At 38.5% G+C, this 19,404-nt stretch overlaps 1 protein-coding gene across 1 annotated transcript; it reads right to left on the reverse strand.

Moving 5' to 3' along the window:
• Positions 1–18,078: 18,078 nt before the first annotated feature.
• Positions 18,079–18,823, reverse strand: K441DRAFT_664034 (uncharacterized protein). The gene has a single exon (XM_067649286.1). It carries the CDS (start codon positions 18,804–18,806, stop codon positions 18,327–18,329), a length of 480 nt encoding a protein of 159 aa, XP_067501320.1. The 5' UTR covers positions 18,807–18,823; the 3' UTR covers positions 18,079–18,326.
• Between the last annotated feature and the right edge of the window lie 581 nt (positions 18,824–19,404).

The following is a 19,404-nucleotide window of genomic DNA, read 5'->3' on the forward strand; positions in this document are numbered from 1 at the left end:
TAAGTCACCTATTTAGTTTATATCCGTTAATAAGATGCTACAGCACCTAGCGGCTATCTACGTGAACCCGAATAAAGTATACGACGCTAGGTACGACTATAATCGCCTAATAATGAGACCGAACTAATCCTTTACCGAGTTCTAGACCCAATTCCTACACTTAGTAGGCGAAGGCCAGGTCCCCCTTAAAAACTACCAATTAGACCTATACGACAAACTAACGGTTTAATTACAAGAGAAGATTACGGTAGCCCTAGACGACCTACCAACCCACCAAAGACTTACAGCCCAATATCTGTCGTTGGATTCAGAACTACAGCGAATTAATACCCACACCAATCGGCAGAAGAAATCCCATAGCGATTAAAAACCGACAATCACACCTACTAGGGCTGGCACTGGAAAACTAGTGGAAAGTACCCCTATACCTAAGGTAGGTATAACTGCCCTTTAGCGGGCCTCTCCCGATTAACCATATGCTATACCCCCAACCAATACCCACCATAACACCCCAATCGACCCTACTATAGCCACGTGCTTTAACTGCGGAAAAGATAGACACTTTACCTCGTCTTGCCCGGAGCCAAAAGATATAGGCGATATTAAGGAGATAGAGGAAGGAGAGACGTCCGACGAGTTGGGAAAAGAAGAACCCTAGGGAAAGACTCCCCCCTAGGGTACCCTATCGATCTTAAAGAGATTAATCTAAGTCAGTTAATAGGTGGAAAACACTTTATAGTTCTATATACAGTATCTTAAAATGTATATAGAGTTAACATAACCGCCCTTATTAACACTAGAGCAAATGGCTTTGCCTTTATAAATACTGCCTATCCAACTAACGTTGCTAGGTTCCTAAATGTAAAAGCCACCTAGCTAGAGAAGCCTATCTAAGTAAAAGGCTATAACGGCTAAGCCGGTAAGCCGGTTACCTATATATTAAAGTTATATATTTCTCTTAATAGACGACGCCTATATAGTATACCCTTCTATATCCTAGACCTAGGTTNCTATAANATAATNCTTAGTNNNAAGTAGATGTCCTATTTTNATATCTGGCTAAANNTANNATAAAGGCAGCTTATTTNGCCGAAGGATAGACTAAAATTACCCTCCTTTATTAAAGAGATCCGAACTAACCGTAGGATATTAGCCGTAGAGGCGGACCCCACCTATAAGCAGAATATTAGGGACCGGGACCTAGCCTTCGCATAGGAAGACGCCTGTTACGAAGCTAGTAAGAACCCTATACTAATAAAGATACTTTCCCGCAGTGCTACGGTTAAAGAGGACTCTACATATAGAAGCGGAACGAATAGTGACGTAGAAGTCGCCTAAGTTGCGGAGATCCAACCTATATAGAAGAGGACCTACCAATAGGATACGAAAGATAGCCTTTAGAAGATGCAGTAGGAGCTAAAGGGAGGAATAAGAAGGTCGATACCCTAAAAGCCTTAGAAATTATATACACCCCTACTATTACATAACCCCCCTATATTAGATATCGTGGCTATTAGTGCTATAGGGTTCCACTTTAATATATACTAAAAGGACAACGAGGTTTTTATAACTAGCTTATACGAAATCAACCAGATTATTAATAAGAAGGAAGAAGGGCTAGCTAAGGAAAGTAATAAGGAGCTGGTTAAGCGCCTCCTTCCTACCTACCTCTTAAGCCATAGAGACGCGTTCTTAAAAGCAGCTTTAGATATACTACCCCCCCACCAAATGTACGATTATAAGATTTAATTAGAAGCCAATAACTCGCTAAGATATAGCCCCCTCTACTAACAATTAACGGACAAGCTAAAGGCAACAAAGTAGTACTTAATTAATAACCTTAATAAAGGGTTTATCGAGCCTAGCTAAGCCCCTTTTACTTCCCCTATCCTATTTATAAAAAAGCCTAATAGAGGCCTTCATTTTTATATTAACTATTAAAAGCTAAACGCTATTACTCAAAAGGATCGGTATCCTATTCCTTTAATTAACAAGACCCTTGCACATCTAAGCCAGGCAAAGATCTTTACTAAACTTAATATCCGCTAAGCTTTCTACCAAATTAGGATAGACCCTATATCTAAAGATTTAATAACATTCCGTACCTATTATGGGTCCTATAAATATAAAGTCCTTTCTTTTAGGTTAATAAATGGGCTGGCTATATACCAAAGGTACATAAATAATGTCCTTTTTAACTACCTTAATAAGTTCTGCACGGCATACCTAGATAACATCCTTATATACTTAGACAACAAACTTAAGTATAAAGTTTATATTAAGAAGGTCCTAGAGAGATTACGGAATACAGGCTTATAAGTTAATATTAAGAAATATAAATTCGGGGTAAAACGTATAAAGTACCTTAGGTTTATTGTAAGTATAAATAGGATCAAAGTTAACCCTAAAAAGGTTAAAGCAATCCGCAGCTAGAAGCCCCCTTATACTATAAAGGGGATCCAGTCCTTCCTTAGCTTTTGTAATTTCTATTACTAGTTTATCCATAACTATAGAGTTATAGCAAAGTCTCTTATATAACTTACCTAGAAAGATACGCCTTTTATATTTAATAATAACTATATAGAGGCCTTTAGAGAGTTAAAGGATCGGCTTATCTCTTCTCTAATCCTACGTTATTATAACCCAAATCTTAAATTAATGCTAAAAATAGACGCTTCCAACGGAGTCGTAGTAGGGGTCCTATTACAGCTACATCCGGACGGCGAATAGTACCCTATTACTTTCTTCTTAAAGATAATAGACCCGGCCGAGTATAACTACAAAGTACACGATAAAGAAATACTGGCTATTATTTAATTATTGTCCCAATAGCGCGCGGAGCTTAAAGGCACAAACTCTCAAATTAAGGTCTATACTAATCATAAAGCCTTAGAGTATTTTATAATAATAAAGCAGCTTACCAGCCAATAGGCTTAATAGGCTAAAATACTCTCTTAATTCTTCTTTACAATTATATACCGCCTAGGTATATAAAACTCTAAGGCTAATGCTTTAACCCAGAGAGAATAGGACATAGGCCCCCAGAATAAGCTAAAGGCGCAACATCGGATACGCGCCCTCCTCCGTCCTAAACAGCTCTACCTACGTATCCTTAAGGAACTAAGCTTTAAAGAGAATAAGCTAGCACCTATAGAAGGAGAGTTCTTGGACAAGCCAATAGGATTAATTAACCGTATCTTAACCGCAAACCGTACGGTTAAATCCCTAAAGGCCCTCCGCGACTAGGCCTTAAAAGGTAACCCTAATTTAGAAATAGAAAAAGGACTGCTCTTATACTAAGAACGGCTTATAGTTCTAGATATTAACAACCTACGGATAGAGCTAATCTATAAGGCCCACTGTTAAGTCTTAACGGCGCACCCTAGTTAGGATAAGACCCACTAACTACTAGCGCCCCATTACTATTAGCAAGGACTCCTATCCGATATAAAATAATTTATTAAAAACTACCACGCCTATAAACGCGCGGATGCCCCTAGGGATCGAACTCCTAGGTAGTTACGTCTATTGCCAGTTCTAAAACGCCTTTAGTAACATATTATAATAGACTTTAAGTCGTTTCCAAAGGACGCCCACGGCCACAACGCGGCCTTTATAGTAATTAACCAACTATATAAGCAATCCGTCTCCCTCCCTTACTTTAAGACCACAACTACAAAGGATATAGCTCGCCTTTACGTCAACAATATCTATTAATTCTACGGCGCTCCCAAATCAATTATCTCTAACCATGGCCCCTAGTTTATATTAGACTTCTAGAATAAATTCTGCCGTATCCTTAGAATTAAGATTAGGCTCTCTACTACATTCTACCCTTAGACTAACGGCTAAACCAAGATTATAAACTAGTACCTTAACTAGCAACTACGTCCCTTTATAAACTACTATCAGGACAACTAGTTGGAATTACTACCTATAATAGACTACGCGCAGCTTACGCTCCCCTATAATAGCATAGGGATGTCGCCATTTAAACTGCTTAACGGGTACGCACTACAAACGTCCTTTAATTGGGATAGGCCTACCGAACCCGCTACGGCTCGCGAACGCCTTAGCTATAAAGAGGCCCAGGCATTTGCCGAGAGAATGCACGGGGCCTAGAAGACTGCTTAAACAATTATAAAAAAGGCGCAAGAGAAGAAAGAGGCCGACGTAAATCAGTATCATCGCGAAGTAGACTTCTAAGTAGGAGATAAGGTATAGGTGTTAATAAAGAACTAGAAAACCCAAAGGCCAAGCCGCAAGTTAAACCACCAAATGGCTGGTCTATATAAGATTTTAGAGAAGGTAGGACACTCCTTTAGGGTCAAACTACCAAATTCAATGAAGATCCACCCTATTTTCTCCCTAGACCGATTATAAAAGGCTGCGAACGACCCACTACCTAGACAGTACAACGACCCCCCACCGCCAATTCAGATTGCAGAGGATAAGGAATAGGAAGTTAAAGAGATCCTAGCAGTTAAGAAGGTCTATAGTGTCTTAAAATACTATATAAGCTGGGTTGGCCACGACGAGGACCTAGAATGGTATCCTATATCTAATTTTAAATACTCCCCCTATAAACTACGAGACTTCCACCTAGCCTACCTAGACCTCCCCGGACTACTAAGCAAGTTAGATAGCTGGATTAAATGCTAGGAAGAAGGGTTAGATAATTATAATAATCTAGATAATAATAAGGAACTCGGATAACGCCTAAGGGCAGGCTTTTTTAAGAGGGGGGGGTGATGTGACGGTGCTGGTGCGCGTCACCTACCACATTCAACCAATCAGGATTTTCCATGCCCGGCATGGAAAATCGCTATTGGCTCGCTTACCACTAGCGCCTTGGCGACCCTCGCGACATGTCTACCTACTGCCCCTAAGCGATTCTTCTTCTTCTTCTCCTTAGCTTAGTATCTTTACTAGATAGCAATCCACAAGCTTCGGTTCAGAGGCATTTATGCGAGCCGTCACAAATATAGTTATTAATTCCTAACTTGTGCTCAAGTAAGATACTTAGTATTTAATACCAGCTATTCCATCTTATATAATTATTAAGTAGAACTCATCTTCTAACTAAAGTCTTAAACTCCTTTATACAACTCGCTAAGGTATAAAAGTGTACTATAACATTATAAAGCTTGCTAAGTAGGCCTATTGCTTAGAAGGCCTGTTTCTACTTAATTTCTTCCTTATAACTTTACTCCTTTCTATTTACATTATTCCTTTTATACGACTTAATAGCCTTAAGTTTAAGAGTATCTTTAAAGAGGAAGGCCTAGACGGCGAGATTAATAGTATGCCCCTAGCAGCGGATATATTATTAGATGGGATCCTAGGTAATATCCTTATTATCGGCGAGATACTTATAGATCGTACAATATAGTGTATTATTTGTTATAGAGTTATTAGCAATAATAGCTCCGAGCTTTTAAAGAATCCCATACTCCTATAGCACTGGAAGAAGAGTAATCTATTGCTCTTCTCCGCCGTAAGTAGCTACCATACGAAGAGTAAAAAGAGCTTTTATCCGCTTTTTTTTAACTATTAATAAAGTGGGCGCAAATTCCAAGGAGAAGGTAGTTATTTAGAGAGGTCTAGATATCAATAGAGAGATAAATGCTTATTAATGCTAACTGAACTCGTTTTCGTACGATATCCTTTTGTAACTAGAATAACTAATTAATTATCCGGCTAACTTTTAAATAAGTTGTCATAAGATATTTATCTAACGCTTAGTTAAGAGCCTAGCAGAAAACATAGAACTCTAGCCACTTAACAGTCCGGAATAGAAGGTTTTGTATAATAATTAAATTTATAAGAGCCTAGTTAATAACTTCCCTATTAAGGACCTTCTTTAGTATATAAAAATCAAAGTCGTCCGTCTTATTTTCGGCTGCCGCTTACTTATAGAGCTCCTTTAACTTCTAACTTACTAATGCTTTCGTACAACTTTATATTGTCTTAACAATAATTCCATACTTTAACTTTAGGTGGTTCTGAAGGTTAGTTATTAATATTGCGCCGTATATGCAGTATTTACAGTAGATATATTTCCGTTTCTTTGGGTTATATATTAGCTCTCCTTTATCTAGTTCGCAAGAGTGGTTATAGATTAGAGATCTTTTCTAATTGGCCTGTTTCGTGCTAGAAGTATTAATTATACTTATAAGAAGGGAGGAGTCTGCTTTAGAAGCCATAGTTCGTATAATACTTTATTAAAAGTAGAGAATTTTTTCTAGGTGGGGTATGCCAAGAAATTATCGAAATAAAAGCGATAAATACCGATAAGCGAAAATCATGATAATTTATCGATTTTATTAGATAAGATTTTATTTTCGCCTACCCTACTCTTTAGTATTAATGTTTTTATAATAGGGAATTAAGAACGGGTGTTTGCTAAAGTAGTTAACTATAACTATAACTATATTATATCCGTTATAGTCTATAAGTAGTTTATAAAAGTCTATAAAGATATACTATTAAAGGCGCTCTAGTATTAGGAGTGGCTTAAGTAGTTCTAGGGTTTTGTTTTATAGGGTTATAGCTTTTTAATAGTTCTCGTAGTTCCGTATATATTAATTAATATTTATAATTATTCTTGGCTAGTAGTAGCGGCAGTTAATAATTTTATGGGTCTTATTTTTGCTAGGGTATACTATAAAGACTTAGTAATAAGCTTTACGGATTAGTTCTATTTATAAATTAGTAATATTAGGGATTATAAGCCGCTTCTAGCATAGGAGCAATCCTTCCTCTATTTTAAAATTAGGGTCTTCTTTTATAGCTTAATCGCGAAGGGCCCTTAGGGCATTAGCCATACGGTTTATAATTAGAAGGTAGTTAACTAGCTATATTAGCTTATTTAAGGACTCCTTTATTAGTGCTAACTTGTTTTACTAGGAGTCTAGCTCCTTAAGGATTTGTAGGTTAAGCTATTTTAGATAAAGGAAAGCGCGCGTCTAATATTAGGTCTTTAGCTTATCTTAGGGTTTTACGTCTTATTCTCTTTGGGTTAGGGTATTAGCTTTAGAGTTTTACTTACTAAAACGATATATAATTATAAAGAAAAATTAGGAGAGTATTTTAGCCTACTAGGCTTATTATTTAGTAAGCTGCTTTATAGTTATAAAGTACTTTAGGGCTTTATAATCTATATATATTTTAATCCGGGAGTTTATATCTTTAAGCTCTACACGCTATTAGAAGAGTAATTAAATAATAGCTAGTATTTCTTTATTATATACTTTATAGTTATACTTAGCCTAGTTTATTATTTTTAAGAAGGTAATAGGGTACTATTCGCCGTCTAGATATAACTATAATAGGATTCCTACTACGACCCTATTATAAGCATCCGTTTTTAGTATTAATTTAAAGTCCGGGTTATAGTAATAAAGCATTAAAAAAGAAATAAGCCAATCCTTTATCTCTTTAAAGGCTTTTATATAGTTATTATTAAAGATAAAAGGCGTGTCCTTCCTAGTTAGTCGTATAAGAGGTTTTACTATAATTCTGTAGTTATAGATAAACTAATAGTAGAAGTTATAAAAGCTAAGGAAGGACTAGATTTCTTTTACTATATAAAGGGGCTTCTGGTTATAGATTACCTTTACCTTTTTAGGGTTAACCTTAATTCCTTTTATAGTTACAATAAACTTAAAGCATTTTATACGTTTTACCCTAAACTCGCATTTTTTAATATTAACTTATAAGCCTATATTCTGTAGTCTCTTTAGAACCTTCTTAATATAAACTTAATGCTTAAGTTTGTTGTCTAAGTATATAAGAATGTTATTTAGGTATATTATACAGAATTTATTAAGGTAATTAAAAAGAACGTTATTTATATACCTTTAGTATATAGCCAGTCTGTTTATTAGTCTAAAAGGAAAAACTTTATATTTATAGAAACTATAATAAGTATAGAATATTATTAAATCTTTAAATATAGGGTTTATCCTAATTTAGTAGAAAGCTTAGTAGATATTAAGTTTGGTAAAGATCTTTACCTAGCTTAGATATATAAGGGTCTAATTAATTAAAGAAATAGAATACTAGTCCTTTTAAGTAATAGCGTTTAGCTTTTATAAAAATAAAGGCCTTTACTAGGCTTTTTTATAAATAGGATAGGGGAAGTAAAAGGGGCTTAACTTAGCTTAATAAACCCTTTATNTAGGTTATTAATTAAGTACTACTTTATTACTTTTAGCTTATCTATTAATTATTAGTAGAGGGGGCTATAGCCTAGCGAGTTATTAGCTTCTAATTAAATCTTATAATTATATATTTAGTAAGGGGGTAACTTATCTAAGGCTACTTTTAAAAATATATCCTTATAATCTATATAAATAGTAAAAAGGAGGCGTTTAACTAGTTTCTTGTCGGTTTCCTTAGCTAGCTTTTCCTCCCTATTATTAATAATTTGGTTAATCTTATATAGGCTTATTATAAAGACCTTATTATCCTTCTAGCATATATTAAAGTGGAATACTATAGCCCTAATTACGGTAATATTTACTATAGGGGGTTATATAATAATAGGGGCGTATATAACCTTAGAGGCTTTTAGGGTACTAGCGTCATTATTACTCCTTTTAGCTTCTATTGTATCTTTTAAAGGTTATCCCTTATATCCTATTAATACATTCTTTTTTATACCGGTTAGATCTACGCGATTTAGATATTATCTATATTACTATCTATCCCCGCTTCTATATATAGAGTCCTCTTTAGATATAATACTTTAGAAGAGTATCTTTATTAATATAGAGTTCTTTCTCGCTTTTTAGCGGGCGTCTTTTTAGGTAAAGGCTAGGTTACGGGCCTAAATATCCTACTAGTAGGTAGGGTTAGCCTTTATAGCTAGTGTCTTATAATTAGTTCGGATTTCCCTAATAAAGGAAGGTAGTTTTAGTCTATCCTCTAACTAAATAAATTGTCTTTATTATACGTTTAACTAAATATTAAAATAGGATATCTATTTTCGGCTAAGGATTATATTATAGAACCCTAGGTCTAGGATATAGAAAGTGTTCGTACTAACTTAATAGCACGAGTGAGTCAGATCCAGGGGCACGAAATACGTATAGTATTGTATACTCGTTTGGATAATAGTGACTGTCGATTATATAAAGCAGACTACGTGGTCTATATACTAATGCACCTCCCCCCTAATTAGTCAGTGCTTCATAAGTGCACCAGACGCGTAAGCGAGTGGTTGGTGCACTAAACGCGTAAACGCGTACCTGGTGTACCGAACGCGTAAGCACGCGGTTAGTACAACAGGTGCTGTAATTATACACTAGCGGTACTTGAAAAATGAAACCACCTGTATACAGCCTCCGTAATTACTTTAATAAAACCATAAAATATAAAAGAAATACGCAAGAAATAAAACTGTAAAACATAAGAAATACATAGGAGATTCCTCCGTGTAGTAGGTGCTATAATTATACACTAGCGGTACTTAAAAATAGAACCGCTTGTGTATAGCCTCCGTAATTTACTTTAATAAAACCATAAAATGCAAAAGAAATATATAGGAAATTCCTTCCCGAGGTACCGGTGCTCTAAGTTGGCCGTAAGTCCTGCTTACGGTCCGTAAAATAAACCGTACGGCCTTCCGACGGGCCGTAAACGAACCATACGGCCTTCCAATAGGCCGTAAATAAACCGTAAGTCCTGCTTACGGTTGTAAAGTAAACCGTATAGCTTTCCGATGGGCCGTAGACGAACCGTACGGCGATTAACCGACTTACTTGTACCATTTTCCTTGTCTCCCTTTCTCTTTACCCGTTCGGTGACCTATAGCTTAACTATATTTGGCTATTGCCTTCCGTATTATAGCTACTTAATCCGTAATAGATAGGGTAGGAGGGTCTAGGTTGCTTATCCTTAGGTAGGCTCCGTAAACCAAAAGGGTAGGTACCAGTCCGTCTGGGCTAGCGGTATTGTTAACGGCTTTTACGGCCATCTGTAAAGCCAGTTCCTTTTAGATATCCCTATACTCGTCCATAATAATCCGGTAGGCTCTCCATAAAGCTAGGTAAGCTTACTTAATAAGCCTAACGGGCTAATACACCTTAACTGGAACGGCTTTTGTTAAAGTAGCCATGGCCGTAGCATAGCTTTTTGGCTGGTGTGTGGCCGAAGCAGTGGTGCAGGCGGTGGATCTTAGCACTGGTAGGGTAGCACGGGTTGTAGTTAAAAGATTCTTGAATGTAGGTTAAGCTCAAGGGGTGGTTGAAACAGCGGTGTAGGCGGTGGATTTTGGTACTACTGGCGGTAGCGGCGGTCCATAAAGTGGGCATCTAAGTCAGTTTGTGGGTTTTATAGGTCTGTAGCGAAGGCTTAAGTACTGCCTAGCGGGTGTAAAACTTCGTACGTTGCAATAGAGGGCCATTAACTGACTTGTTAAATTGTAGGCGATTGCGTAAGGACCAAGTCCTTTCCGCCTTATAGAACGTCTCTCTCTGTTACAACCGCAGGAATATCCTTTTTAAGTAGTTTATTAATCTCCTTGCGTCGTAAGTCCGTAAAAGGTTTTCCTTATACTAGAATTGATATATCCGCAGGCGGAGATTGCCTTACAGATATGTCTGCGGAGGTTAGGTAATTCTCCGTTACGGGGTTCTTAGTTACGGGGTTCTTTCGGGGGTGTCCTTGGCTACGCTTTATAGCAGGTTTAGCAGGTTTAGTGTTGGCAGTACCAGGGTGAAGATACTGGGCGGGAGGAAGACTAGGTGGGGTGAGGGCAGTTGCCGCAGGCAGTGATTGCTGGGTGGGTTGTGGAGGTTCGTACGAGCTTAGCTGCCGTGGCTCCTTGGTTTTGGTTAACGAAGAGGGTGAAGCTGGCGGAGTTTGCGCGGACGTAGCTTGTATAGGCGGAGCTTGCGCTGATAGACCTTGCGCGGGCGGAGCTTGTACGGATGGAGCTTGTATAGGCGGGGCTTGCGCGGACGAAGCTTGTGTGGGCGGAGCTTGTGTATGCGGAGCTTGCGCAGACGGAGCTTGTATAGGCGGAGCTTGCGCTGACGGAGGTTGGGGTGGAGCTTGTGCGGACGGAGCTTGTACGGGCGGAGCTTGTACGGGCGGAGCTTGTATAGGCGGGGCTTGCGTAGGCGGAGCTTGTACGGACGGAGGTTGTGCGGACGGAGCTTGCATTGATGAAGCTTGTGCGGACGGAGCTTGCGTGGGCGGAGCTTGCGTGGGCGGAGCTTGTGTAGACGGAGCTTGTATGGGCGGAGCTTGCGCTGACGGAGCTTGTGCGGACGGAGCTTGTGGGGACGGAGCTTGTACGGACGGAGCTTGCACGGGCGGAGCTTGTATAGGCGGAGCTTGCGCAGACGGAGCTTGTATGGACGGAGCTTGCGTGGGCGGAGGTTGCGTAGGCGGAGCAGTTGTAATGTTTGATTGAGGCTCTGGTGACTGAGCTGGGGTAGGAAGGCTGGGTAGAGGATCGTCCTTCGAGGCTTGCGGGCTTATTGTATTCTCTTGATCGTTTGCTTGGTCTTGATTTCCGCTGGAGTCTACCTGTCGATTTCCAGAGTCCACCTGAGTCTCGTCCTTATCTGACGTCTTAATAGTCTCTTCCTTTGATGTCTCGTCCAGTTCTTCCTTTGACGTTGTATATGGCAAAAGTCCTATTTCTCCAGGCAATGGTGGATTTGTAAGTATTGAAGGTCCTATAAAGATCCAGTTGAGTTTATAAGAGGCAAAGAATCCATTAGTATTAATGTGGTCTAGGACTTCCTCTTTAGTCCATTCCGTTTGGTCCTTCTTATATATTGTGTTGTACAAGGACCGTGTAATAGTAACCCGTTTATCCTTCTTAACCTATACGCCTTAGTAACGTAAAAGGGTTTATAGGTTGTAAATAACTGCAAAGTCGCAGGCCTTAAAAGTAGCTTCCGTAAAGTCCGTAAAGTCTTCCTGGTATTATTCCCACAGGTCATCGTTCATAAGCTTAAAGTATCTATATTTAAGGATTTTGAACTTAATATAGTCGTTAACATCAGGTATAGACTTAATGTCGACTCCCTGCCTCCACTTTCTTTAACCTTCATCGACTTGCTTACTGATGTCTGCCATACTGTGTAGCATAGTGTAGTACGTAGTGGGTGGAAGAGGTCTTGTAGTGGTCCGTAAAGGCGGTTGATGTCCGTAGCGGTTCATAGAAGGGTGAGGGTGTCCGTAAGGGGTCTTGACAGGTCCGTAGTAGTTCGCAGAGGGGTAGGAGGTCTCCGTAACGGTCCGTAAAGGTGATTAACGAGTCCGTAACGGTTCGCAGAAGGGTAGGGGGTCTCCGTAAGGGGTCTGAAAAGACGTCGGAGGTATTGAAAGAGGGTATAGTAGGGATAGGGGTTCGAGGTTTAAGGGTAGGGGGTTCCGTACAGGTCTGTATTCGCGTCTATTATACTTCCGGTAAACCGTACTAAGACTTGAATAAGTATATAGAGTTAGTGATAGTCCGTAATCCCCGACTTCCGACCTTCCAGCAGGTCGTACTAGGAGTCTGAACGGGTGGTCGCTGTCAAGTATCGCTCGGGGGAGGTGTCGAGTAATTGCTGATCTGTGCGCGCTCACTAATCAGTGTTCGTACTAACTTAATAGCACGAGTGAGTCAGATCCAGGGGCACGAAATACGTATAGTATTGTATGCTCGTTTGGATGATGGTGACTGTCGATTGTATGAAGCAGACTACGTGGTCTATATACTGATGCACCTCCCCCCTAATTAGTCAGTGCTTCATAAGTGCACCAGACGCGTAAGCGAGTGGTTGGTGCACTGAACGCGTAAACGCGTACCTGGTGTACCGAACGCGTAAGCACGCGGTTGGTACAACAGGTGCTGTAATTATACAGAAAGGAATACTATATTAGTGTTGTCTGTTAAGAGCGATATATAACTTTAAAATATAGGTAACTAGCTAACTAGCTTAGCCGTTATCCCTTAACCCGTTAGAGTCCTACACTAAGGTCGCTTAAATTCATGACTAGATTTCATTGGGTGTCTTTCGCTAATCTAGGTACTTTAATTGGCTGATAATCATTGGACGAATTTCAACGGGTTAAGGGATAGCTTTTTACCTAAATAGGCTTCTCTAATTAGATGGCTTTTATATTTAGAAATTTGGTAACGTTATTTATATAAGCAGTATTTATAAAGGCGAAGCTATTTACTCTAGTATTAATAAGGGCGGTTATATTGTGGTGGTGTAGATTGGACGATTAGCATTTTCCTGTATTTATACAGCCTTCGGCTTCCTTCCTTCTTTCCTCCTATATATATATTACGACCTTACCAGTTACCGGAAATACACTCTTTTCTTTCTTTCTTACTGACTGTTCTACTGACTGATTAGGACTGACCGACCGACCGACAAACAGACTAACAGCACTGTGACTTTCCCATCTTAGAGAGGTCGTACCCTCCCACAATATTTACTCTATATCTATTTTAAGATACTATATATAAAACAGTAAAATGCTTTTCACCTATTAACTAACTAAGATTAATCTCTTTAAAATTAATAGGGTATCTTAGGGGGGAGTCTTTTTCTAGGGTTTTTCTTTTCCTAACTTATTAAACATTTCTCCTTCCTCTATCTCCTTAATATCGCCTATATTCATTAGCTTTAGGCAAAATAAGGTAAATTAATCCTTCTTATTATAGTTATAGCACATAACTAAAGTAGGGTTAATTAGGGTATTATAATAAGTACTAGTTAATAGTGTAGTATATAGCTAGTTAGGTAAGGCTTGCTAGTACGTAGATATAACCGCTTTTAGTATAAGAGCCATTATAGCTTATCTTCCTACTCTAGCTCCTATAGGTATAATTAATAAGTTTTAACTACTATAAGCCCTTTTTTATTAATTAAAACGGGTATTAATTTGCTTTAGTTTTCAGTTAAGTAATAGATATTAGGCTATAAGTTTTAGTAGGTTAGTAGGTTATTTAAGGCTACTGTAATCTTCTTTTATAGTTAAACTGTTAGCTTATTATATAGGTTTAAATAGTAGTTCTTAAGGGGAACGTAGCCTTTACTCGCTAGGTATAGAAATTAAGTTTAAAACTTAGTAAAGGATTAGTTTAACTTTATTACTAAGCTATTATAGTTATAACGCGTATTTTATGCTTTATTTAGGTTTATATAAATATTTTAAACTTATATTTCAATATAAAATAACTGTATTTTTTTTCATATAAAGCTTAATTTACTATTTAATAAGCCATATTTAAAATTTTATATAAATAACTACAGTAGTTCTTAAGTTATAAGTATTTTGGTGGGGTAATATTGATACCGTACACGAGGTGGGACCGTACACGAGGTGGCCCATACTTCTATTATATGGGCCACCGCTAAAACGTACATTTGACAATGAGGAAGTAGATAAGTTGGTAGGAGAGCCTTGCGAAAGGGTGCCGCTCAAGGAAGCAGTAAAGGCCTAACTTGTTGCTACTGTTGCCGTAGAGGCAGCTGCTTAGGTAGAGGACGGTGTGACTGATGAGGAGGAAGAGAAGCTAGATAAGCAACTATAAGAATAAGGTTATTTGTGAGGTATAATATAGGTAGCTTTTAGTGAGTTATTCTACATCTACCCTTCCTTTTGCAACACCACGCTAACGCCAAGCTTTTCTATATTTAGTATATAAATGCACTGGAGCTCCATGGAGCTCCTGAAGTCAAACAATTTACTAGCTGGATGGAGTGGATCTGAGCTCAGATCCACTCCACTCCAGTCCAAAAAGATCACTGCAAGGGTGTCAGGTCTAGATAGCTATGTCTGGAGTTGAAAGGGGGGAGAGCCAACTGAGAAAATCCAAAGTCACTCAAGGACCGTAGTTGAATGGTTAAACAAATATTTTCATTTCAGGTCCAAGCTAAACACAACACATACTTACTGACTTTGTAAGAACAAGCGCTAGCGCCGAAAAGTCAATTAGTAGATTTAAAACACACATCAAACACAGCCTTAATCAGTGTGTTCGACAGGCAAGCCGCTCGACGAGCGCGCCTGCGATTGATTGATTAATAAGCAATCAATCGCAACCAGGAATTGTCATTAAGTAATTAATCGCAACCAGGAATTCTCATCAAGCGCCTGCGATTGATTGATATAAAATCTTACTAACGGAGGGATGGTTCATGATAGACTTTTGGTATTAAGGTGTACGATTTTAATGAGGTGTGCAGTATTAATCTAATTAGATTGCTTGGGAATGCAGCAATTAAATACGCCAAGATTAATAGGTTTAGCGTAGTCTACCACTAGAACGCGTTTTATTAGTTATATTTACTTACGCCTGTCCCTATAGAGTTTTCTTAATTATCTTCCAACCTCTATTACCTTAACTACCTCTAATATTATGCCTCTTAACCCCTTCTAATAAGCCAAACAAAGGCCTAAAACCTCGCCCTTACCCTTACCGTCTTTATTATTATCAAATTTAACACCGTTAACGCATAATTCCCCTATTCTAATTAACGACGCGCCTAAATTATAGGGTAGTAAGGTGCCCGAAACACCTACTCTACCTTAACTAACTCCATTAAATATATAACTGGGTAACGCTATAGCTTCTTATATCTTTACGATTAAGTAGAATAAGCTTTGCCATAATTTAAACCTATTAAAAGAACCTTACTATTAAGCCAGGCACAAGCGGCACGTTAATACTGGTTTTACACCCTTACCAATCTATAGGCATAGTGCAGATATTAAGGATAAAGAGGGTAGGCGCTAGTGGGTTTATAAGCTCTACTATATCTCTAAACGATACTAGGAGGGCGTATATCTATTAAAAAGTACTACTAAAGCAGCAAGGCATATAAGAAAATGGCATAATATTATTATTACACGAGACAGCAAAAACGTTAAATTATTAACGTCTCTACCAGGCAGCCCTTTTAAAGTTGCCATTACCGCAACTCTAAAGCCTACTACTAAATCTAAAGCAGCGAACTCTTAAATACTATTTAATAGCGAGAAATATAATCAGAACTATATAGATTAGATTATTACTAATAATGTAACCTTTTGGCAGGTATGCAGCTTACGGCTTAAGAAGCTACTTACTATACCTTATTTAGCTGCTACCTTAGCTAGCACTATTAGCGAATAGGTGCTTAAAGCTCTACCTAAGTAATGGCTTATAATCAAAGGCCTTCTAAAAAAGAGTATTAGTAAGGTTAATATTAGTAGCGACCTTTAGACGGGAGAAAATAAGCGTAATTACGTTGGCGTTGTTGCTTACTAGATTAGTAAGTTTAACTTCTATATTAATAAGTTATCGCTTACCTAAATTAGCTACTAAAGGTAACCTTTCTACCACCCTTATTAGCCTCCCTTAATTAATTGGCTCCTATACCAGCTCTAACATTACGTAATTAATTATAGATATAATTATAAAATATTATATAGAGGATAATATTGGCGCCTTTATAATGGATAACGCCAAAAATAATAATAAGCTTATAGAAACGATTATAATAATATTTTTAACTATAGATCTAAAATAGGCTTAACTTCNGTACGCTAGACATATTATTAACCTTATTATTAAGGCCGCGCTCTTTAGTAAAGGTATAAGCAAGCTTTAAAAGTAAATTGCTAGTNTAGGTACTAATAATATCTTCTAAATCTAGAGTAAGATAGGGCTAATTNGTAGAGTAAAGATAATTACGGTATATATTAGATAAACTAATTAGCGGTAAATNGCCTTTTAGAACTACTAGACTAACTATAAGGAAGGTAATAAGAAAGTCTTCTATCTAAAACTCTTAAAAGATGGTGGAGTACGCTAGAACGCTATATATATAATAATTAAGAGAGGTATGTTCTAATGTAATTGTTTCCTTTTAGGTGGGGTTCTATATAAAGTTTAGTCNTTGCTAAATATTCTACTTAACCTCTACCATTCTCTACCACCTTATTATATCATTAAACTACCTTTAGCGCGCGTAGATACAGCCTATAGCTTACCCCTCCACTAGTAGATTTAATGGAATTTAATAGCGATAACGCTTAGCCTCTTACCATTAAATTGCTTAAAAATAAACTTTTGCTAACTTCTTACGTCTAATAGTACTTAAACTTTAGAACCCTATTAAACTCTACTAAACCCGCTGGGTTAAGCCTACCNATAAAAATACGTATAATCTCTTACAGGACTTTCTTATAAATAAGGACTTTAAGATACTAAAGAAGTTTAAGTAACTTAAGCCTTTTAANACTCTTACTAATAAACTATAAGGTAACGTAAACGCCAGAGGCTTTAAGGGCTCTTATAGTGCAGTTTAGGAGGTCCTTTAAAGTATAAACTATATATTTAAGGTCCTATAACGAGCTAATAATAAGATTAAGGCGTCGCCGGTNGAGTACTTGGAGTACTATAAAGTAGGAGTTTATTACGTATATATAAAGCTTATTAAATATTTTAGCCTTACTAACTAAACACCTATCTACTAAGCAGTAATTGTCCTCTACTTAGCCTATAAGTTTAACTACTTTAAATAGGAGTNGGCCAGTAAGGCTGTATGGTAATTATAATNTAAGAAAGATGTTACTGCGTTATATAAGCAGTATAAGGAGAAGTATACGCAGTTAAAGGATAAGGAGGATAATAAGCCGGTTACTCCTAAGCGGCTTATATATAAGAAGCGTCGTAATTTAGATTTNTTATTATTAGGCGAAGAAGGCTTTAACTTTTATAGTATGCTTACTAGTNAATATAGAGCTCGCAAGCGTTAAAGACTTAAATCTAAACTTAAGCGCTTTACTAAAGATACCCCCACTAAAGCTNAATAATATATTGTTAACCCGCTGGCTTATTAGTAAGGTATTAAGCACGTCTATCCAATCCTCTATTGTATAGCAATGGACCTCTTTTCTATACTAGCGATAAGCTCTAAGTNCGAGCGTAAGTTTAGCTCTGCTAATAACGTAATTACTAATAACCGGAACCGCCTNGCTAATAAGACNATTAAGGCGCTGGAGCTTTAGAAGAGCTAGTTAAATAAAGGGCATTTAGAAAAGGATGAGGATAAATAANGAGTATANGGAGGACTTATTTTTGGAGTGTATATTTACTATATAAGGCAAAGCTCTGCTAAAAAAAATCTAGTACCCAGATTCTCTATCACGGACTACCCAATTGGGTAATTCTTGGCAATCAATCGCAATCATTTCAATCAATCAGCTAATTCTCATCAGTCGATCAATCGCAACCAGGATTTTGGCCAATCAATCGCAACCGGGGGTCCCTGCCTGCGATTGATTGCCTGTCGAACACACTGGCCTCAATCGCACTACAGCTGCGCTAGATGCATACCGTGTGAGTTACTACCCACAGAAGCGCTGGCAGCCTGAAGTTTTGAACATTCTTGCCATAGACGGATGACGGTATCCCAATACTTTTGTTCGTTCCCAATAACATGCGCGACATGCTTTGTACCCTCGAATTTAACCGTGTGCACCGGCCAATCCAATTTCTTCGCATCCCCTGCATGATGCTCCACGGCCTGCCAGTCCACAATGCTATCCTCTCTCGAGTACAAGTAGCATCTTGGTATCTTTGGCATGAGGGCTGGGTCGTTGAGATCTCGCGCAATGACCTCGCCGACATTATCGATGCGAAAGACATGTTGCAGAATCCAAACCCAAGACGTAGCCAAGTGGACCAAAACGGTGCCAACGCTACGCAACAGCACATTTCGCGGTAGGCCTTGAAGCAGTGCTGGCATAACCCGCCAATATTCCCCGCGCTCCGGCGCGCTGTCCAGTATCATGCCTGTGAGCGGCAGAGAGCCTCCTTGCTCCTTCTTCCACAGTCTGGCCAATTGACAAGTCTGTTGAGCCCCGCCGTTGGAAAAGAGATGAAGCAGGATTTTGGGTTTCTCGGTTTTGGAAAGACACGCACGTATTGTGTCGGCCGCCGGTTTCAGCTGCCACTGTTGGAGGGGTGACGGACGGTAGAGAAGGTCTGCTAGCACACTCCTGATGAGGAGTATCCTCGCAGAAGGGAAGAGCTTCTGGTATGGGGAAATATACTTGTGGATGTGTCGTGGCTCGGAGTCCATCCACGGAGCTAAGATAATGAGGTTTGGTGCTTCGAGGGATTCCGGCGTCGTAGGCCTATGTGGAGGAGTATATAGGGATATCATCGGATTAAGTGGCATGAAGCCATCAAGCGGCTTGCCAGTTGCTCCGTCAGTAGGCTGACTTATTTTGCCCATATTTGAAAAGACGAAAAGTGCGTTTGCACTCTGGAGAAAGTTCTTCAACGCAATAGCAACTAGGAAAGCCGAATGATGGAACTTTGTGAGCGAAAAATGCTTCAATCAATACCTCCAAAAGGCCGTCTAGCTGCAATACCTCGAAGCGCGT

Source organism: Cenococcum geophilum (assembly GCF_001692895.1).
Source record: "Cenococcum geophilum 1.58 unplaced genomic scaffold K441scaffold_36, whole genome shotgun sequence".
Classification (NCBI taxonomy): Eukaryota; Fungi; Ascomycota; class Dothideomycetes; order Gloniales; family Gloniaceae; genus Cenococcum; species Cenococcum geophilum.

Coding starts and splice junctions, on each gene's coding strand:
- K441DRAFT_664034 (XM_067649286.1), bottom strand. CDS start 18,806: ATGATACTGGACAGCGCGCCGGAGCGCGGGGAATATTGGCGGGTTATG.